Below are 19,492 nucleotides of genomic sequence, written 5' to 3'. Positions count from 1 at the left end.
TATGGTAAGATGTGATCCGTTTGCTCTTTGTGTGGAGAATTTTACCTTTAGCCTGTAAATAGGCTGAAACACATGTGCATCATATTAAATTAAATATGATTGGAAAGTTATTCATTTCAATGGCCTGTTTTAGTTTAAATGTTGAAACTCATATAGATTCTTTATATACCAGGTTATATTTTTTACTATAACCTGTAAATGGAATTTCTCAGAAATTCTGAAAACTTCTGTATGGAAGTCCAATTAAAAAGTGTTCAGAACAGAGATGTTGTTAGGTCCACGTAATCATATGGAAACACCATTGGTCACATTTCTCCCTGGCATAGAAAGTTGAGTGGAAGGAAAAGCTGCACAAGCCACAGGGATAACCACAACCTTAAAATTATTGTATAGCAACGTTTATTTAAAAAGCTAGCAGTAGATTCATAAGACACGAATGGCTGCTGGACTCGGTGATCCACGAGTCGTTTCATACAGACATGGCTACAGCTGTCGCTTTTCTTCTGCTGCCCCTCCTGAACCAGAGTCCACATCGGACGCCTTTCAGCTTTTTTAAGGAGAAAAAGGACTAGATTATTGCTCAGAGGTCCAAAGTCCTCTTTTTTAAATGAAAGTCCATTTTCCATTTCTCTTGGAAATCAAAGTGCCCGGAGTCTGGAGGCAGAGTGGAGAGGCACAGATCCCTGACAGATTATTTAGAGTGCCATGTGATCTGTTGGTGTTGGTCCATTTCTTTTTAACCCGTCCTGTCAGGACAACCGTCCATTTTAGAGCACCTCATGTTTCCTTCTGCTGAAAGCTCTGGAGAGATGCTGTTTTCGTTACCTAGCAGGACAGGACGCCTGCTCAAATGGCCAAAAGAACCAGCAGTACCTGCTGTAACGTCCGTAGTATTACTGCACTGCATAGAGAAGTAAACTAGCCTGACCCAAAGCCCACAAAAGATTTACTGAGTATTGTTTAAAGGGAAATTAGCGACATCAAGTCCATGAATGCAAAAAAGCTGAAGACCACCTAAAGCAGCTTGGGCTTCCTCAACAGTGTTGTTTCCTTCATGCAACCCTGCACTGAAGCATAATTCATGCAAAAAGAGGCCCAACCAAGTACTTAGTGCAAGTACTGTACAGAACATGGACTTTTCACTTGGTACAACATGATGCATTAAAAATCTTTTTTATTGGATCTATTTAATCTTCTGATTAACAGAGAAACAGAATTGTCAGTGAGCCTTAATCATAAAAACATTATTAAATTACTGAAATAAATACATTTTGATGATATTATTTGTTAGGATGCACCCTATTCACTTGTCCAAAGAAATAATCTCCAAAATTGAACTTAATTACTCAGAATTAGGAGAAAAGTTCTGCAATGTTGAGATTTGGTAAATGTTACACACAACTAATTGTTCAGTGGAAGAGATCTCCTTTTTTAATAGATGACTCTGAGCAACAGTGTGATTCTCATTTTAACGGGTTTCATTGCCCCTTTGGAGTAAGAAGTATAAAATTAGACATGATAAGCTAAAAATGTTTTTTTTTTGTCATTGCACTTTTACAGCAAGATTTAAATGTTCTAATACAACTCAATAGTATTATTAAATAAACTGTTTCCACAATAACAGATGATCATATTTGATTGTAAAGCCGTCACTGCTTTTCTCCAACTGCTTTCTGTGTCAAGCAATAACAGATTATTACTCTCTACAAACTGCTGGAAACAACCAAATTTTGGTTATTTTTGCTAACGTAGTGCTGGTCGTTTATCCAGCCGGGGTTGATTTACCTCGGCAATGGCTTTGATGCATCTTACTGGTTTCGGGGTTTCATTTCAGTTTTCTGGTTTGAACGCTTTAATTTTTACCCATTTTTGTTCCCCCCTCCCATTAAAACTGGATTCCTTATTTGATGAGCTTGTTTTTGAGCTTCCTGCTTGGTTCTGCACACTCAGAAAGCGCCGCTTCTCCTCTGTCACCTAAGTAACTTTCCAGCAGCAGAACTCCTACCATATTCTGAGAGTTTTCCGATTGCCATGGTTTTCCTCTCTGAAAATCACACCTCGGGTTTGTTGCACTCAGACCGGGATGCTTCTGAAAGCTTTCAGTTCTCATGTCAAAGCTTTAATGTTTTTGTCTTCCTGCACAGCGCGTCAGCAGCTCCCAGCTCATCAGGGCTGACTGGCGAGCCGTTCCAAATCATTCCTGTGAACTTAACATCTCTCTCAGCACTCAGTCACGCTGGACGGAGCCTCTTTTTCCCCCCCTTCCTCGCAGTTACCTCCATTCTCTTTGAGCTCACCCTCGCTTCCAGCCTCCCCCCCGGCTGCTTCTTGCTTCCTGTCAGATTGGGTCCGTCAGGGAGGGCGTTCAGGTTGCCCCTGGAGATGGGCTTCCTTTAAGGTGGTGTGATGTGGGGCTGGTGGGCCGGGGCAGAGCGGCGGAGGGGCAGAACAGTGTAACGGTGGTGGTCCTTGCCGTGAGAAAGAGCAGGGGTGCAGGGGAGGTCAGGTTGGACCGACTGGGGCTCAGCAAGTGGCCTTGCACCCGTTTTACAATCTGAATGACGGCGATATTGAAAGCGGCATTTGTTGCTTTGGTTGTGTGTGTGAAAGACATCCAGTGTCAGGGAGTTCATTGGCATTCAGTGGGTTTAGAGTTCTGTACTACTGTAAAGTCATCAATGCCATCTATTTATAATCACTTTATAGTAGCAAAAAAAAAAAAATAGAACAATTCTAAAGAAAAGTCCACCAATAGTTTTATATTTGCATATCAGTCAGGCAACAGCCAGGTTATTTTTAGCACAAGGTTCATGAAATCAGCAGCAGCCGGAGTAACTCGAGCTGCAGAGGATGAGAAGGATCCGGTTCATATGAAGAACCTCCCTGATGGTTATCCTCGTCTGGTCCAAAGGATTTGCAGCTGCTGAACTTAAAGAAGTTTTAATATTATTTTTTTTTTATTCACAAACACTCGAACACAGACGCTGGATGTAACAGAGCCATCCAGATTTGGCTCTGAACCTACACTGACATGTTCCTAATGCGTTTGTTACATGTCATACATCTTTGGCTACCCTCATGAATTAATGCAAACTGATTGGTTTTAACTGCATGAACATGAAGTTGTTAAATTCAGTCAAGGAAAATAGATCTTTTTTATGTTACGGCTCCTTCATCAGCGAGAAGACGGTGGTGTTTTCTAAAGTCATTTCACCACTTTGTCTCGCCGCAATTTATCAGTTTTTTTATTTCCTTGTTCTAGTTTTATGTCTTCCAGTAAATGTTCATAGTTTTATCCATAACACAATTGAACTGTTTGGTAAGGTCTGCATGATAGTAGGAAATAACATGATAGTGATATTGTCGTTGAATATTTCAGAGGTGATATTAGTTGCAGTAAATCCACATTTTCCTCTGCCAGCATTTTCTGACTGTCTTATTGACACACAACATGTGAATTCAGGACAACAGGATTATGAAAGTGAATAAATGTTTCATCTCACGCAATCCTTTGCCTTATTTACGTCACTCACTGTGATCCTGCGATGAAAATGCGTTTTTAATAGAATCTGTATTCCTAGTGGTGGCTGTTACCACAGGCTGCTTCACATTAACTTGACCTGACTCCCTCTGCCTGTATGTCAAGTGTTGTTTTCTTCCTGGAAGGACAATAATCTTGTTTTAGCACCATTCTATGATCAACCATGAGCGTCTTCCTTGTCCCCCACAGCATGATGCTACCACCAATTTTCCCATTTGGGATGTTGTGCATGAATGTCACCCTGTTTAACTTCACAACTTTATCCGTCTCTGTCTGGTGTGTTCCTCTGTCTCAGTGATACTACTTATACATTAATCCTATGTGTTTAACCTCTGAGGCCTTCACAGAACAGCAAGATTCAATTATATAGATGTTGACTCTGTTTGCTATTTAGTCGACTTTTTAGAGCCATTGGTTTCATTGGATTTTATTTAAGGGCATTATTGTAAAGGGGGGTAAACAGACCTGACTGCAACACTTTTCACAATTTTATTTGTAAAGTTTTTCAAACCTATGTATAATTTTTATTTGAGTTTGCAATTTTCATCTTGTCTGTCAGAGTAACTCTAGCTGCAGTCTAAAACTTTTTTTTTTTACTTTTCTGGTCTGGCAGTGTAACATTAAGAATCGCTGTCTTAATGCCAAAGAGAGCCCAATTGATTTACGTTCACTAGTGTATGCAAAAAACTATTGGATACTGTTTTGGGTTTATTTCAAATTCAATAGACACAGAAACGTAAAGGTAAAAGAGAAATAATATGAGAAAAAGATGAGGCAAAATGTTAAAAGAGAGAAATGGTGACAAAAATAGGAAAAAGAGTGCAAGATAACATCCTCGGAGTCTGCTTCTACACCTGCTGAAAGAGATAAAATGAACAGCAAAACTAAGATTTCCTAAAACATTTTGAGAGGAGATAACACCAACAATTTTTCTGTCACATAAAACTGTTGTGGTTGGTGTTTGTGTTGGACCCAAATGCAGACAGACAAGAGGCAGAGAGTTTATTGATGGAACATAAAGTTATTATTATTACAATTATGGTACAAAGACAACCGGTCATGGAACCGGCATGAGCCCAACGGAAGAATTCAGCAATGAACAATGAAAACCAGGGAGATTAAATACTGAGGCGGGGGTTGGAAATGAGAAAGCAACCAGGAGAGCCAATCAGAGGGAATATGGAACAGTTGGCAGAGTGGGAGCAGGGAAACAGACTCACAGAGACTAATTAACAAAAAGGCAGTTAAAGGAAGACATAAAAGGATCTGGAAACCAAAAAGTGGAAAGGGCTGAAACTAACATAAGAAAATAAACCAAAGTGTATGAAGAAAATACAAGAAATAAGAAACCAAACACAGAGGTATGAACTCATAGTAAAACCCTAAACAACACAGAAAAATGCAAAGTCCAAATCAAAATTAACTCAGAATATCAACACACAAACAAAATTAATGACAACCAAAGATCAAAACCAACAAAAATAAAAGTAAAGTGATTGCTGAAACATGACTAAATGTGGAAAGATGAATACGTTTGCAAGGCAGTACATATTCTGCATTGCTACTTTGACAAATAAACTAATCCTAATTACTGTATAATTCTTCATACACATGCAGTGGATATGTTCATTGTAAAACCTATTTCTTTTTTTTTTGTGGGGGGGGGGGGTTCATAATTAGTATATTTTATGCTTGTGGGTATGATTGTCGCAGACTGAGCCCACTCACCATCATCACGTTTCCATGAAGCTTGGAGCCTGGATAGAAAGAGACAGTTGGGGGAGGGACACAGAAAGAGTTGGTTTTCTCCCAGAAAAAGATGCTTCCCAGGCAACATCTCAAAGACAAAGCCAGGCATCACAATGCTGCTGAATAGTCAAAGACTTCACCTTAAAGTAAACCAGGATGTTTGACAACTCAGTCTGCAAGACGAGGTCATTTAAGGCTACAAAGGAAGCGGAGGGAGCCGCATTCTGAAGGGACTGCACCAGCTGGGAGAAACGGTTCCTCAGTTTGTCACTTTAACCAGTTAGTGATGATGAAGCTGCTGCTCCAGCAAAAAGTTTAATGCAAAACTGGAGCTAGTTTAGACTTTAAAGAGAGTTCACAGCACTAAGTGATAAAACAATCAACCGCATAGCTATCTGTATGTTTCTGATGTGTCCGTCCAATGATTAATTATGTAAAGCATATGTTGATTTGCCTAACGAGTGGTCTTTGACTTAGAAGTATTACTTTGAATAAATACTGACATTTAGTTTATCCATTTTTTAATTTCCTCTCCTAATGGATTTGTCTTTTAATGGTGTTCATTCATGGTATTTACTGATAAGCCAGTTTGTTGAGAGATTAAATTTAACCCGCATTTGACAGCATCATAGTCTCTAAATTGTTTTAACCAGGCGTTTTTTGTTTCAACCTTGGCGTATGTGAGACGACAGATGGCTGTAATTTTAGATTTTGTTAAACATGGTGTCCATCGTTACATGGAGGAATCCATTCAAACCTTCGCCTTTCTTTTATTTGTTTAAACCCTCAGCCCAGAGGGTTCAACGCTATTTAAAATGTCACTTTCTCATGTTGTTAGTCAGGTCATGTGTCTTTTAAACAAGGTTTTAAGTATGTTTGAATGATAATTTATCAATTCAGTAACAATTTCAATTAAGTCCAAAATTATTCATATCCCTGGCAGATTAGGTTAAATTCAATCTTTAATTTAACTTGCAAAATTCTTCTGACTGGGAGGACTATTAATGTGCAGGCAGAGGATTCTACAAGTGAAAAACATCCAACATGAAGGATCTTGAGCAGTTTAACTCTGAGGAATGGGTCAAAATCTCAGTGCTCATAGAGACTGATCAGAAGCCACTTGCTGCTGGAAATGCTGCAAATGGTGCAGCAAAGGTCTGACAAAGTACTGACTTTTAATGAAATTTAAATGAGATTTAAATGAAATGGTGTAAACTCTGAAACAATCCATTTTAATTCCAGGTTGTGAGGAAACAAAACATAAAAAGTGGGGTTGACTATTTGGCAAGGCACTGTAAAAACTAATGAACTGTGAGTAAAAGTTAATAAATTGGATGGATTCTAGATTTTTAAGTGAGGGTTGTTTCGAAAAGATAAGGTTCTCTGTATCTTTTACCTATTTATAGCTTCAGTATTTGAATATTTGGCAGTCCACAGTTCTTTTATTTTCAGTGTTCTGCTCCCATGTGGCCTCCCAGGCTTCAAAGCTCTCTTCTTACAATGTTAAAGCTAAATCTAGGCATTATAAAACCTGTGAGGGATTATGTAATAATCCTGTTTTGATTAGATGTGTGGCCTGCAAAGAAACATACCAACCAACTTTAATTGCCTTCGTCACTGCAAGTTTCATACTCCTCTCAGGCTGATGGAAATACCGCCCTGCAAACCTCTGATGTCTGATGTATTGTTTCCAGAAACCCACAGATCTTCTTTGTTTTAACTTGTTACATTTAAACTGCTTGTAGAAGAGTACCTGCTTGAACCTCTGTGTATTTGTTTGGCCTGATGCTCCAGCACATAGATATGGTTTTAAATGAATCTCTGACTGGAACTTAGACAAATCTTTATTGTAATGCCTTGAAAAAAAGATCTTGTTTCACTTGCACATATAACGCTTTATAATTCTTACTTTTAACATTTAAACCATTCAGTTGTGGTCTTTATAAAGTGGAACTGGTCTGAATTCCTGGTTATTGTTACTCACATGCTGTCTTTTACCAGAGGGCGCTCGCTGCAGAACCATGGGTGGATCTGGTCCGCCAACCCTAACCATTGGCGGAGTGGGCCAAGAGGATGGATATCCCTAGTCTAGCCGAGATTATGCATCCACACTCAACCATAGCTGTATAACTGCAGCGGTAGACGTTTGGGTACAAACCAACCAAATGGGGGTCTACAGCTGGTGTGCTAAAATAGCTGCAGTCAGTTATAGCCCGTATGTTTTAGGGTAGCTTGATTCAGTATAATGGCTAATTACTACGCTAGTGAGCACAGGCAACAGGTGACCTGCTGGTGCTGGTGAATAGTGTTTCTAAGGGATGGGGGATTGCTGCAAAGCCATGAACAATGCAGGCAACTGTCCACTGTGGCTCTATGCTCTTTCAGGAGGAGTGAATGCTAGAAGAAGGATAAATGTGTCTGCCCAGACAGACTGACTTACGTCGTAAACACGACATATCAGTCTGGAAAGCTGCCGGTAGAGCCTGAATTCAAAGGCGAGACTAACAGTGTCAATGGAACAGGTTAGAACCAATCAGATAACTATGGATGTGACGCATACTGAAAGCAACACGCTCTGTTTTCGCTCCGGTAAGTTTTAGACCTTTAAGCCTGTGTACTGAATAAATACAGCGTTAGTCAGTCGGGCTGGCCAGGCTTGGTTGCCAGAGCTGAGAATTTTCAGCCAAAACACAACCTAAAACCAGCCCCCATCTCTACCTCTCCTGTAAAAAGCATAAAACTACTAGACAAATGATCTCATAAGCACACAGCTGCATTAAAATAACAATGAGTGCAAGGACACATTTTATGACATCTGTTTTAGTAAATTATCCCACTCTGGCAGGGTGGGTGAGGTTGGCGCTGGTTGGGCGGGGTTGTTTCTGGGTGGGGTTGATGGTTCTGCAGTTAGCACCTCTTGTCTTTTACACCTGTTCTGAGGCGCATTTTGGGAGCAACTCGTTTTGGTGGCGTCTCTTTAAAATGCAAAGGGTGCACTTCGCACCCCTGCCCCCCCCCATCCAGGTCATAGAGCTGTCCACTCCACCCTATTTTGCCATTTTTATAATATGCTGGGGGATGGTGTAATGCATTATGTGGGTTAATACACCCAACAACCGAACATTTTCACGTGTTCACTTGTAGCTTTGGCATCCTTCGGCTTGGACCACAAAATCACTGCAAAAAATAAAAATGCCGGTTAACGGGAAGTCTATGGCCTTGCTAAGCAGCTCCGCAGCAAATACTATTATGTACTTGTTCAAAAAACGTAATTAAAAAATATGACCCAAACAGAATATATACATATCCATGCAGCTCCTGGACAGACTAAATTAAACTTTTCTTCACTCATAGAGACGCATAAACGTAGACAAGTATGCAACAAAATGTTTTTAAAGACTAAATAGTGGACTTTGCATGATATGTCCCCTTTAAGAGGTTTTAAATTTAACTGTACACGCTGCAGTTAATTTTTAAATGTATCTGTAAGATGTTGTTTGTAAGACACCTTTACCACAGGCATCATCGCTAAAGTTAAGATTCTTCTTGCCTTGTATGGTAGAAGAAGAAGAAAGAAAAGGCCTAATTGTCCAAGTCCAAGTAGTGTTGCATAGTCAGTTAGTTATTTGAATAATTACCAGCTGCTCACAAACCTCTTCAGGTCAGTGATGGAGAGCCTCCTGGTGGATCGATGGTCCTCCAGCTGCTCTCAGGTGAACGGGGAGAACCTGCAGCAGGCCATGATTTAAACCTGGAGACTCCATGAGAGTGTAATACGAGGCTGGAACTGCCAGGCAGGAAGACTAGAGGAAGATCAAAGAGAAATTTATGCATTTAGTGAACGAGGACATGGAGGTAGTTTGTTTGAGAAAACAAGAGGAGATGGAGACAGATGACTCGCTGTGGCGACCCCTGAAAGAGAAATGCTGAAAGACAAAGATGAAGAAGCAGAAGTGTAATATTCACACTGCCAAACGAGAGCTGCTGAGCAGTTTTTCACTGTGTGAAACCATGACTAATAATGCAGTCTTATTTTATACATTTTAAGAAGCAGGATGTCTGGAAAGGTGATGATGTAATTGAGGCACAAATGGCAGCTGAGTTTCCTTCTGACCTTCCAGGAAGTTTTTAGGAGATCAGCATTCAGCTCACACTCTGCAGCTCCTAAACTCTGACTCACAGCAGCGAGAAAGCTCCAAGGACACACAGGCGGTCCCTTGGCTTGTCTCCGTCCGGATGGCTGTTTAGCAAACACACAAACAGCGTTTCCCATGGGGACACTTGAGACACGATGCATCCCCTCTCCCCACCAACCTAAGCTAACTAAGACTGCCTGGCTTAATTTTATTGAGAACTTCTTCTTAAGCATGGTACAAGAGTTGAAGATTCTTAAAAATGCTAAATTAATTCACTAGATTTGTTTAAATATATATAAAAAGGTGTAATGAGTGTTGGTCATCATGCTCTCTGATTTCCATTAGCTAAACTGGGGGGCCATGAGAGACTGAATGTTTAAATCTTGTGTATCACTAAATCTGAGGACATGGTTCTTATAACACGGGTTGCTCGCACCTCTTCGGGGGCCAGTCAGTCTCAGACATGCAGGGTAATTTGGGTTCTTACACTCAAATGATGGTAGGATGGAGAGGGACATTGTCCAGACAGTTTGGGGCCTCCTCCAGAGTAACACTCTGAAATAGTGAAGAAAAGAAAGCCAAATTACAAAGCTGTAAATTTACTGACCTCTCTATGGGCTGCATGGGCTGTAGATTGTGACTGGAAGAAGAAGACCCTTGATGCATACAAGCAACTAAAAGGGCTTAAGGCTTAAGGTCCATTCATACCCTACGTTTGGCCTACACGTCCGTATTTCTGTTCGTACGTTATATCCGTTGACTCCTTCATACCTCCGTCCGTTGTGGTGCGCAATAACCAATATTTCCTCTAGGTGGCAGTGCTGGGCGCCAATAATTCATCATTGATCAAACATGGCGATGGTCCAAGACGTGAGTTTGTTGTATTTGCTCCGTAAGTAAACTTTTTGTTTGTCCCTGTGCCCCGGACACGACACATCATATATGTGTGGGTAGTTGCGGACAAGCTCCGAAAGTCGTTCCTCGAATCCCGCCATTGTTTAAAGCCCAGAATTATAACCTTCTTCGTGATTTTGTTGACATTTTGTACTACAAACTCAATAGCGCCCCCACCTTTTCCGGTAGTATTGCTCCGTATTGATCCGTTTAATCGTAAGCTCCCAATTTTCGTGTCAAAATACGGACGAAATTGACGGTTAGAACGTATGAAACACTCGACACATATCCGTATCCGTCTTTTACGTGAGGTATGAATGGGCCTTTAGACGTAGGGTGAGCAGCTCTGGGGAGCTCGGAGTAGAGCCACTGCTCCTTCACATCAAAAGGACCCAGTTAGAAGGAGATATCTGGGTTTCTCTCCCTCATGGGTTTCCATATTTTTAGGGCCCTCATTCTAACTCTGTAACTGAATTATGTTATTTTCTGATGAAAACACTTTTGTTTTGCAGTCTGGATATGTCTGGACACATGCTGCTGTCCACCCTCTGCCTCCTCGTCCTGCCATCTTCCTCGACTCCCCACCACGAGTCAGGTACGCACTTCTCTGTCCCGGCCAGTTTCATTTTTTCCACCAACAACTGCAACGCTAAACCCTAGTGGTGCTAACTTTTTGGAGCCGTGAAGGTCGTCTGTAAGGTTGATCATTAAGTTTTAGCAGATCTGAAAGCTCTGGTTGCTCTCAGTTTAACTTGCTTGAAGACGTTTGCTGTAACTCCTTGTAGGTTTTTGATATTTGTGATGATTTAAGTTACGTTGATAGATCACAGACAGCAGTTTGTTAAGATCCTGTGTTCACCTGCAGGACGTGTGTTGTTGGAGAGCTCTTTGCCTTTCAAAGACTCTCCTACCATTTTACATATTACTTTACATATTACTTATGATCGCACTGGGATGTTTGGTAGTACAGGTAGCACCAGAACAGAGGTGGGTAGGGTAGCCAAAAAGTAAGTAGGTAAGTAGATATAAGTAAGATTAGCACTACTTCAACATATTTTTACTCAATTAAAAGTGAAAAGTATCCCGTAAGAAGGCTATTCAAGTACTGATTAACTAATCATAATAGCTGATGATTTTATATTTAAAAATCATGTAATCGGACGGACCAATACATAAGGTTATGTGCACATTCACTATAGTATGTTAAAGACAAAAATGAAAAAAATAAATACACTAAAAAACAAATTCATGCAGAAGAAACTGTTTTCTAAATATTTTTTCAACATTAAACCTGAAAGCAATATTTACAGCAGTTAATGTATATATACAATATTTTAGAATAGTGCAAAGTACTTCTAATAACAATATCTACTGTTTACTGTACGTTCATCTGACCTACAAATGGCTCAATGAGCTCAGCAGGTACAAAATAACATTAAAATAATAAAGCTTGTGTATTAACAAGAAGTCTCACTTTAACATAAACTCTGGGTTTTTGTCTCTCTGGTGCATTTTTGTTTAAAACAACTATGTTCCTTGTTCATGAAGTTACTCACAGCAGGTAGAGTAGCAACATTTTTTACTTAATTACAAAAAGCAATACTTGAGTAATAATATGACTCAAGTAATAGTAAAAAGTAGAGCACAGTAAAACTACTCCTAAAAGTACATTATGTTAAAAATTATTTAAGTAAATGTAACTGAGTAAATGTAACTAGTTACTACCCACTGCTACACCAGAGTGGTGCTATGGCATAATATGATGAATTACATCAAATTCTAATGAGCAAATTAATGGTGGACTGGGTTGGTAAAACCTAAAATATTAAGTTTTTATATCTTCCTTCTTCCTTTCCTATAGATACTGTAAGATGAGCTCACAATGTTCTCGTCTGACTTTTAATACATTTGTTAAAACGTGAAAAAATAAAAACATTTGAAAATATCGGCCACAATGACTTTAATCTCCTCCGACTCCTCAGATGATTCCAAGCTTCTCCAGGTAACCATCCCAACCACTGCGCCAGTGACGGCAGTGCTGGGGGGGTCGCTGACTTTGGCCTGCCTGGTGTCGCTGGCCCACCCGCCGCCATCACCTTCCACCAACGGGCGCCACGCCGTGCTGTCTGTGCCCCGGGTCAAATGGAGCGTCCTCAGCGACGGCCAGGAGACGGAGATCCTGGTGGCCCGCGGCGACAGGATCAGAGTCAGCGAGGGCTACGGCGGCAGAGCCTCGCTGCTGAACTACGCCTACTCCCCCGCAGACCTCACGCTGCGCCTGGAGGACCTGAGGCAGAGCGACGCCGGCTTCTACCGCTGCGAGGTGCAGCAGGGCCTGGAGGACGCCGACGACGTGGTCCAAGTCAAGGTCAAGGGTGAGACGCAATGAGGATAATTAATTACTCATTACTGGTTTTTATTTGATCAGACACAAAACGATTAGAGGAAAAAAAGAAATTATCTCACTGTTGTAAAGTTTGGTAATACTTGGAAATTTAAAAGTTCAACACTGGAATGTTGTAATTCAGGAAAAGTGCTGAAACTCTGGTGTCTTTCAGCAAAGATACACTGTTTGCGTTTCAACTGTAATACATGTGGAGTCGTCTAACATTCAATCTGTATGATTTGAATGAATTTGACTTTGTAAAATGCCTTGAAAAGACACGTGTTGTGAATTGCCGCTGCCAGAGGTTCCATTATATCCTATATTCCTTAAAATAATTTTACACAAGGCACAATATTATCATCTAAAAATAGACTGAAGCATATAAAAATATACATACCCAGATGATACTGTTGGATTGTGACACAAAAACACACAATCTTCCTCCCTAATTTGATTTAAAGGAGCAATTAGTGAAATTTCATTATTTAAACAAAAAAATTGTGATGCGAAGACGTAACGCTATCTTTTTAGACGGACTATCATATGTTGTTCTCCAGTCTCTTGTTCACAAAGCCAGACAAGCCTCGCTAAGCCAAGCTTCGACTCAGGGCTTAGCCCCTCCCTACCTGTAAAACGCCACAGCACTGTAGTAGGAGCAAAATGGCAGAGAGCACGCCGAGTGGATCAAAACGTTTTCTTGCTAACAGCATTATAAATTTCTGAACTACTTACTTGTTCACAGGACATTTTTCCCTGAAAGGTGATGCTGTTTTGCTGTGACTTTATCCTTTGTAAATATGTGCATACGAGGTGACGGGTGAGAAGGGGAGGTAAAAGGTAGCCTCGTGAGACCATCCTGATCTCGCGAGCTTTCAAGGTTTCACTCGCAGATCAGTCTGGCTACTCTCCGTTAAAGAAAATTTGGAGCCGTTCACCAAACGAACGTCCAATCAGCGTTGGCTTTGAGGCGGGTTGAGGTGTGACGCAACGAGAAGCGCGACAGTTCAGTCTAAACAACATGGCGGCTTCAGCCGATGAAACTAGCGTTAGCGTGGCTATCGAGCAAGTTTTATCGGAATTACAGAGTATTTCTTTGCTGAGCTAACGAGCCTTTACCTGCAGCAGCAAGAGTAGCTTGGCTTGTGGTTGTGTTTTCGTCGTCGCTCTGTTACGAGCGACAACGAATCATGTTGACGAGTACGTCATATGCTTCGTTGATCTGATTGGTTTATTTGGCCCGTCTATCACCAACATAGGCCAATCAGCTAACCAGTATTTTCGCCCCTTCCCAAAATTACTTCAACGGAAGGTTTCCAGATGGATATGCGAAGCAAATCTATCTGGCGGCGTCAGGTTAGGTAAAAGGAGGGATCAGGTTGCAGCTGGAGTGGAGATAGAGAGATGCACGGCTTGATGCACATCTTGTTTTGGTCTACAGACAGTGCTCAAGCCCCACCTGGTGCTGAAATATCACCTATTGGCCCTTTAATGAAGCTGTTTTAAGATAGTATTCTGACGTGCTTCCAGTCCACCACCAACCAATGCCCAGACTGCACCAGTTTTACAGGTGATCAGGTGATCCTGTCCATGCAGGGTACATTGTTCACTGGCTCTTTGCTGATTAAAGACGTTCCTCTTCCTATAAAGATTCAAGTTAAAAATATTTTCTTTAGGACAAAAAAACAGTAGCTTTTCTGACTTAGGTTCATCAGCAGAAATATCTGCGTTCTTGTTAAATTAATGTTTTCATGCTGCGGTTGTTCTTCTGACCGTACTGTTTTCAATGCAGTGCAGTGTTCACACTCTTAGCTTTGATTATGGTTGACTTCAGTATAAAACTCACTAATTATGAAGTTTAATGCGGTTGTTAATATCTTTCAGTAGTTAATTTAGTTCAGTTTTAAACAGATTTGTCAACTAAACAAACCCCGTAAAACAATACATGATCACATCACCCTGAACTAACTTTCCCAATAGAGAAACACGGTGGCAGCATCATGGGTGCTTCCTTTATTCAGCAGGCACAGGGAAACTGGTCAGAGTCTATAGGAAGACGGATTCTGCTAAATACAAAAGACATGAGGCAGAAATTCACCTTTAAGCTGAACAACATTAAACTCACAGCTAGAGCTGCCATGAAATGGTTTAGATCTAAACACATTCACGTTAGATTGGCCTATTCAAAGTCCAGACCCACATAGAACTGAGAATATCTGGCAGTTTTTGAACACTGATGATCACAGATCAACAAAATAATCAACTGATCATTAAAATATTACAGAGCTGGGCTGTTTTACATAGAAACATTTGTAAACTGTCTGTGTCTAAATGGGCAAAGCTGGTACAAAAAACTGCTGGGAAAGATGGTTTTACACAGTATTGACTTGAATACAAATGTACAATATACTTTTAATGAGTTTAATTTGTATAAAACAAACAAAAAGCCCAACATGTTTGATTTTGCTTCTACTTTACACTTATTCCCTATTTTGTGTCGGCTTATCCAATAAAATCCATAAAAAGTAGACTTCATTAAAATAAATAATCTAAATTTATTCAGGACATTTAATCAAATAAAACCAAAATTCATCTAAATGTGCTTCAGTTTATTTTCTCTCCTTCAACATTTTTTTTTATTCCAGCGCTCTGCAATTTAAACAGAAATCTGTGATCTATGGATAAGAGCATAAATCTTCTAACAGTGTGAATGAGACTCTTGTGGAAATACAAGATTTATTTTTCTAACAGCAGCTGTTTGATAAACTGACTCTTTATCCACATAAATGATCATGATCAGACGAGTTCTGCTCATCTCTCTCTGATGTCCAGGATGTTGAGAGAAAAAAAACCTGACCTAACAAAGCCTCTCACTCTGTGTTTGTCAGGTGTGGTGTTTCATTATCGTGACGCAGCCAGCCGCTACGCCTTTACCTTCGAGCGCGCCGCAGCGGCCTGCGAGGAGATCGGCGCTGAAATCGCCTCGCCGGAGCAGCTCGTGGCAGCCTATCACAGCGGATACGAGCAGTGCGACGCGGGATGGCTCTCAGACCGATCTGTCAGGTCAGGACCCGAGATGAAGTGGTCCAGCTGGGCTTGCTAATTCTGTGTTTTCACTGATAAAGCCCTGCAGCCTTTTAATGAGTTTGGAAACCCTCCAAATCCTTCCTGTAGAGCCGTATGACCTACAATCATGAACTGACATCTCGAGAAGAGTAGCGTAGGACGTGTTGAGTAAAATCTGGTAGATGGGGGTCAAAGTGCTCCACTACCCATCCTCCATTTGATATGCTCTTTGCATTTACACATCAGGAAACAATCCTTGGAGAGCTGAGCGGCTGTTGTTGGGCTCTTCACTGTGTTGACAAGCACCCAGACAAGCATTGTGATTAGAGATGAAGAGGCAGCTGGAGCTTTGATGATGGGTGACTTTCTGCCAACAGATATCCCATTCAGATGCCCAGGGAGGGGTGCTTTGGAGGCATGGACGGTGAGCCGGGAGTTAGGAACTACGGACTGTTGGAGCATGATGAGCTCTATGACGTCTACTGCTATGTGGAGAATATTCAGGGTAAGACTTTTAAAATCAGGTTCTGAAGTCAGGAATGGTTCCTTTACCTGGAGTAGAAAGAGGTCATATTGCCAGAAATTTGTTGAAGATCGTTACATTTCTCTCTGAGCGGTGGGCGGCTAGCTAACGAGCTAAGTAAAATAAGTCAGGCAGAAAATGTTTGTATATTAGTGGATAACTACACCATGTGTGTCAAAGTAATTTCTATATTGGGCCACTTTGACATCATGAAGTCATTAAATGGGCCGGTTGCACCTGTAAAGATGATACTTTTGATTTCTTAATTTCATTTCAGTTCACATTAAAGCATAAAAATGCACAGTAACATAAAAGTAGCACCCTTAGGCCCAGTTTACACAGTTTATCAGCAAAAAAATGTTGATATTGGGGTGAGTTACCCTTTAAACTCTCTTAATTTTGCATCACTTTTTCTCTTTATGGACATTTATGGGTTGTTTTAATGTGTTGTGGGAAAACTGGCATCTTGTGGCAGGATGCTGTTACTACAAAGTTTTAAAAAAAATCAACATTCGCTACAGGAGGCACAGCATTAGCCACTTTGTACAATTTAAAAGTATATATGCCTCTACTTTATGGCATGATACACCTTTGATGGCTCTTGAGGGCCGTATTAAGTGCCTTGATGGGCCGGATTCGATTTGCGGGCCTTGAATTTGGCACATGTGATCTAGATCAAAATGTATCTATGAAAGGCCAGTAAAAAGATTGCAAATCATAACATGAAATAACCATGTAACATTTCTGGGGTACAGCTTTCCCTCAGTTTTTGTTGCTACACCGTTGGACTTGTGCACGTCTTGATCAAAGGATGAAAAACTAAAGCTGTAGGTAGGGCTGGGCGGTATGGCTTCAAAATAAAATCTCAGATTTTATCATACCGAATCCATTTAATTGATTTTTACCCCTCCTTTTCGTTCAACAAAAAGACAGTAAATAAGTTATTTTAAAAACTTGCTTTTATGCCAAACCTTTTTATCTGGGAGTTGATCTGAATTCAAAGTGCAACTAAATCAAAGCTGTGAAAGATGCTCGTAAAACAAGATGGCCGCCCTGCCGTTGTAAACAATGAAAAATAAACAAAATGTTTGCTGCTAGCGGTTTTACGCAATGAGCAAAGAACAGGCTTCACTTCACTGCTGAATATTCAAACTAACTTAAAAAATAAGATTTAAAAATAAAGTTTCCACTTTACAATATTTTGATAATATGTTTTCCTAAACATATATTCAGCATTGCTGCTATTCTTCTCATGGAAGCCCAATGAGTGGCAAAATAATATCCTGATTTTTCAAAAATGACATCTTGAAATGTTATAAATTATAATTAATCGCTTAAACTGATTTATCGCCCAGCCCTAGCTGTAGAGGAAACCGAAATATTCACACACTAATAAAAAAAACCTGCCAAATTAAGTTAATATGTGTCCTCCTTTTCACAGGTGAGGTGTTCCATGGCTCCGCCCCTCAGCGCTTCACCTTCTCAGAAGCTAAGGCCTACTGTGTGAGTCACGGTGCGGAGCTGGCCACCACGGCTCAGCTTTACGCCGCCTGGAACGACGGACTGAACCACTGCAGCCCGGGATGGCTGGCCGATGGCAGCGTGCGGTACCCCATCGTCACCCCTAGTGAGCGCTGTGGAGGAGGCGAACCTGGCGTGAAAACCATCTATCGATACAGCAACCAGACCGGCTTCCCTGATACTCTCACTCAACACGACGTCTATTGCTTTAAAAGTAAGAGAAATCTCGATGAATCAGATTGAATTTGTGTTCTTTAGTGTTTTATTAATATCGTCCTGATCTCTCCAGGTGATAATGGCCCTTATACTGAATCCCCTCCTGACGTCTTTGCCACTGAGCCAGAGGACATTGGCCAAGACATCGTCTACCAGACCACTCAGGAGGACGCCAGCCTGAGTGAAACGACACCAGAGGGGAGAGGAGAGATGCAACATGCCCAAACAACACATCCGGTTAAGCAGGTCGGTGAAATTCCCTCGCAGACTTTGACTCCCCCGTCTGATCACCAGGAGAGCTGGGAGCTGATAAAGAAGGAGAGATACCCTGATTCCCATCACCCAGCACCTGACGAAGTCCCAAACAAACATCATGAAGAGTTTCATGTATTCCCAACATCTTCTCTGAGGTTTGATGGCGTAACCAAAGAGAAACCCGCCACCGCCGCAGCTTTTATCACGGCGTCAGGGAGTATTGTGCCTACAGAGGGTCCGTTCTCTGAGGCCGTGAGCTCGGACTGGTCGACGGTTAATGTCACAACTGATGGGGATTTGGAGAAAGTCCATCATGAGGAGAGGGATCTTCTAGTGTCGGAAGAGGACAATTCAACAGACGTCCCTTCGAAACATGTCTCTGTAACTGAAGCTTCAGTGATTCCCGAGGAAGACGTAAGGATTCCAGCTGTCACAACTTCATCCCACCCTGAGGAAGTGCATGGAGCCTCTCTGTCCAACACATCTGAGAGTCCAGCAGAAGAGTTGTCCGGGGAGGGGACCTCTGCTGGTCTGGAGGAGGAAACACAAGACACCGTGACTCCTGGTTTGATGGGACCGGACACTTTGTCCACTTCTGTAGTGGTCCGCACTTCTGACTCAGGTGAGTTGGCTCTAAAATCTTCCCTCAAAGAGACATTTTTATACCAATTAGCAAGTGGCTTGAAAAAGTATTCATACCCTGTGAACTTGTCACTTTAAAATCACAAACTTTATGATGGACCAACACAACTTAGTGCATACGTGTAAAGTATAAAGAAAATGATACATCATTTTAAAAATTGCTTTTAGATAAATACCTGAAAAGTGTGGCGTGTATTTGTATTCAGATCTCTTTGCTCTGGTACACTAAATAAAATTCAGTGCGAGAAAACCTTCAGAAGCGACATAATTAGTAAGAAGCATCCATGTGGGTGTGATTCAGTCTCAGTAGAAACTCTTCTGAAAAGTTTAAATCAGGACTGGGTTCTAGATCAGCATCACTGGCTTTTAACATCTCATGGAGATCAGTCCATCATCTAGAAATCTGAAGAATTCAAACCTACCAAGATATGGCCGTCCACTTACACTGACAGGTAAGGAGCACATAGATGAGAGAAGCAGCCAGGAGGTTCAAGATGACTCCGGAGGAGCTGCAGAGATCCACAGCTCAGGAGGGAAAAGATGGTTAAAACATTGGTCTAAATAGT

General features: G+C 41.2%; 1 protein-coding gene across 2 annotated transcripts in view; it reads left to right on the top strand.

Moving 5' to 3' along the window:
* The window catches only part of bcan (brevican), a 33,462-nt gene that overhangs the window by 490 nt on the left and 13,480 nt on the right, over nt 1-19,492 (top strand). For both annotated transcript variants that reach the window (XM_036135430.1, XM_036135431.1), the window contains exons 2-7: nt 10,833-10,915; nt 12,303-12,695; nt 15,592-15,766; nt 16,147-16,274; nt 17,734-18,027; nt 18,103-18,906. In XM_036135430.1, the coding sequence (XP_035991323.1) occupies nt 10,833-10,915; nt 12,303-12,695; nt 15,592-15,766; nt 16,147-16,274; nt 17,734-18,027; nt 18,103-18,906 (1,877 nt within the window). The remainder of the gene's footprint in view (nt 1-10,832; nt 10,916-12,302; nt 12,696-15,591; nt 15,767-16,146; nt 16,275-17,733; nt 18,028-18,102; nt 18,907-19,492) is intronic.

The sequence above is a fragment of the Fundulus heteroclitus genome, chromosome 3 (genome assembly GCF_011125445.2).
Source record: "Fundulus heteroclitus isolate FHET01 chromosome 3, MU-UCD_Fhet_4.1, whole genome shotgun sequence".
Lineage (NCBI taxonomy): Eukaryota > Metazoa > Chordata > Actinopteri > Cyprinodontiformes > Fundulidae > Fundulus > Fundulus heteroclitus.
Note: the sequence above shows the minus strand (reverse complement) of the source record. Positions and strands in the feature narration are given on the sequence as shown.